We start from the raw sequence: 2,505 nt of genomic DNA, 5'->3' as shown, positions 1-2,505 counted from the left end.
TATATTATTACTATAACAAAATAGTGTGAACACACACACAGTGACTGTGACACACGCATCACTGTAAATATTATTATATGACATGTTGTATTACATATTACATTACATCTATCACCGGTTTATATATATTATATCACACAGATATATACAACAACAACTTGCCCTTACATAGCGCCCACCACGCAGGGTAGGGTCTCGGAGCGCTTAGACTATATATCATTTTATTTACATTTACATTACATTTTATATTTTATTACGTGTGTGTATGTCTGTCTCTCTCTCCCTGTATACTGTTATATAGAATTGTCATCACAGATATATATATATTATATTACATTACATGTTACATTATATCTACCACTGGATTATATGTAAAGTGGAATCTGTTTTAAGCAGACACCAGTCAACGCTGGATGAACCGAACAAACCGCCCAGCCCCGATTCTTACTTGTTTTAAATATGCCGGTTGATTTGGACAAGCATCCAGTTTAATCCGGGCAAAATGCCACCCTGGTCGCCACTGAATGCCCTCACTCGTGCCTTCTGTCTGTCGAGCGCCTCCATTCAGCCACAAGGGGCTCCCGCATGGCGATGGGAGGAGTCTACAACTGATTGACATCAGTCTCCACCCATTCACAAGTGGCTGGAGTTGGGCTGTCAATCAATGAAGAGGCGGAGGAACGCAGAACAAGGGAGGAAATGGGAGGAGTCAAATTATTGATTGATTGATTGATTGATTGATTGATTGATTGATTGATTGCGTGCTCATCCATTTACAGGCAATGATGTGATAAGTCTTTCTCTCAGTCTCTATTTCTCTCTCTCAGACCGGTAATGGAGACAGAGACGGACCAGGCAGTGTTAGCAGATGGTGTAGAGACATTGCCGTTGGCCGTTACTGGGGCCAGTGAGGGACGTTATGAGTGCCCGGTGTGCGGGAAGCGTTTCCGCGGAGCCTCCAAGCTGCGGATCCATGAGCGCTCTCACACGGGGGAGCGACCGTACGGGTGTCGGCTGTGTGAGAAGCGTTACCGCACGGCGAGCGGGCTGTGTGTGCACCAGCGCTCGCACACGGGAGAGAGACCATTCCAGTGCTCGCTGTGCCAGAAACGCTTTGCCACGTCCGGTGAGCAGATCCTCCACCTCCGTACGCACTCCGGGGAGAAGAGTTTCCAGTGTCCCGTCTGCAGCCGCCGCTTCTCCCAGTCCTGCAACATGATGCGTCACCAGCGCACGCACTCGGGAGACAGGCCGTTCCAGTGCACGGTGTGTCAGAAACGCTTCACCAAATCCTGCGGGCTGACCGCGCACGCCCGCACGCACACTGGTGAGAAGCCCTTCGAGTGTGTGATCTGCCACAAGCGCTTCCGCACGGCTAGCGGCCGCCTGCTCCACCACCGCAACCACACAGGCGACAAACCGCACCAGTGCGGCCAGTGCGGCAAGCGCTTCCCCGTGCCCAGCGCGCTCCGCAAGCACCAGACCACGCACACTGGGGGCCGGCCCCACGCCTGCACCGTGTGCAAGGCGCGCTTTAACCGCCCCGGTGCCCTGGCCACGCACCAGCGCACACACACAGGAGAGAGACCGTACGAGTGCTCGGCCTGTGGCAAGCGTTTCAGCCACTCGGGCTCACTGACCGCGCATGCTCGTACACACACCGGGGAGAGGCCCTACCAGTGCGGCCAGTGCCACAAGCGCTTCAACCGCTCAGGCGCCCTTCTCACCCACCAGCGCACACACACAGGGGAGAGGCCGTACGAGTGCTCGCACTGCGCCAAACGCTTCACACACTCGGGCTCGCTCCGCGCTCACCAGCGCACACACACTGGGGAGCGGCCGTACCAGTGCAGCCAGTGCCAGAAACGCTTCAACACCTCTGGCGCCCTGCGGCGTCACCAGCACACACACGCCTGAGCCGGGCATCGAAGAACACACACACCTGAGTTGGGGCAGAGACACGCACGCACACACATACACACACCCCTGAATGGAGTCACCAACAAACACACACACCTGAGCTGGGGACCATAAGACACACGCACACCTGAGCTGGGAACGGCAATACTCACACGCCTGAGCTGGGGACAATAATATACAAACACACACGTCTGAGCTGGTGACCGTAATACGCACACAGGACACTGGGAGAGAGAAACATCCTCTCTTCCCCCCCCCCGAACCCAACAGGGGAGGTGTTTAACGTATGCCCTCCCTGAGGGCAGACACGTTCACAGAAGTTGTGAAGGTCTGACACCGCGATGCTCTCCTAGCGCTGCACCGGAGCATCAGACTGGACTGGGAGCAAGGAGCCCCGAGTGTGTGTGTGTGTGTGTGTGTGGGGAGCTGGAACCTTCGTGTGGTGGGGGGGAGCTCAAACCTCCAACCCTTTGAGTGCGAGGAGAGTGGAAGACCTCCATTGGACAGGGTTTAAATTTCTTCTCCGGTGCTGGATGTACATGTGTTTTTTTTTTGTCATTTTGTTACTTTTTTTTGTATTAAAAT

General features: G+C 54.1%; 1 protein-coding gene across 1 annotated transcript; it reads left to right on the top strand.

Annotated features, from left to right (window-relative positions):
* The first annotated feature begins 782 nt into the window (after positions 1–782).
* Positions 783–2,013, top strand: LOC103186800 (zinc finger protein 2 homolog). Its single transcript, XM_007906036.2, has one exon. The coding sequence runs from the start codon at positions 835–837 to the stop codon at positions 1,915–1,917; it is 1,083 nt and encodes a 360-aa protein (XP_007904227.1). The 5' UTR covers positions 783–834; the 3' UTR covers positions 1,918–2,013.
* The last annotated feature ends 492 nt before the right edge of the window (positions 2,014–2,505 follow it).

This window comes from Callorhinchus milii, unplaced genomic scaffold (assembly GCF_018977255.1).
Source record: "Callorhinchus milii isolate IMCB2004 unplaced genomic scaffold, IMCB_Cmil_1.0 Scaffold9, whole genome shotgun sequence".
In the NCBI taxonomy this organism is placed as follows: Eukaryota; Metazoa; Chordata; class Chondrichthyes; order Chimaeriformes; family Callorhinchidae; genus Callorhinchus; species Callorhinchus milii.
Note: the sequence above shows the minus strand (reverse complement) of the source record. Positions and strands in the feature narration are given on the sequence as shown.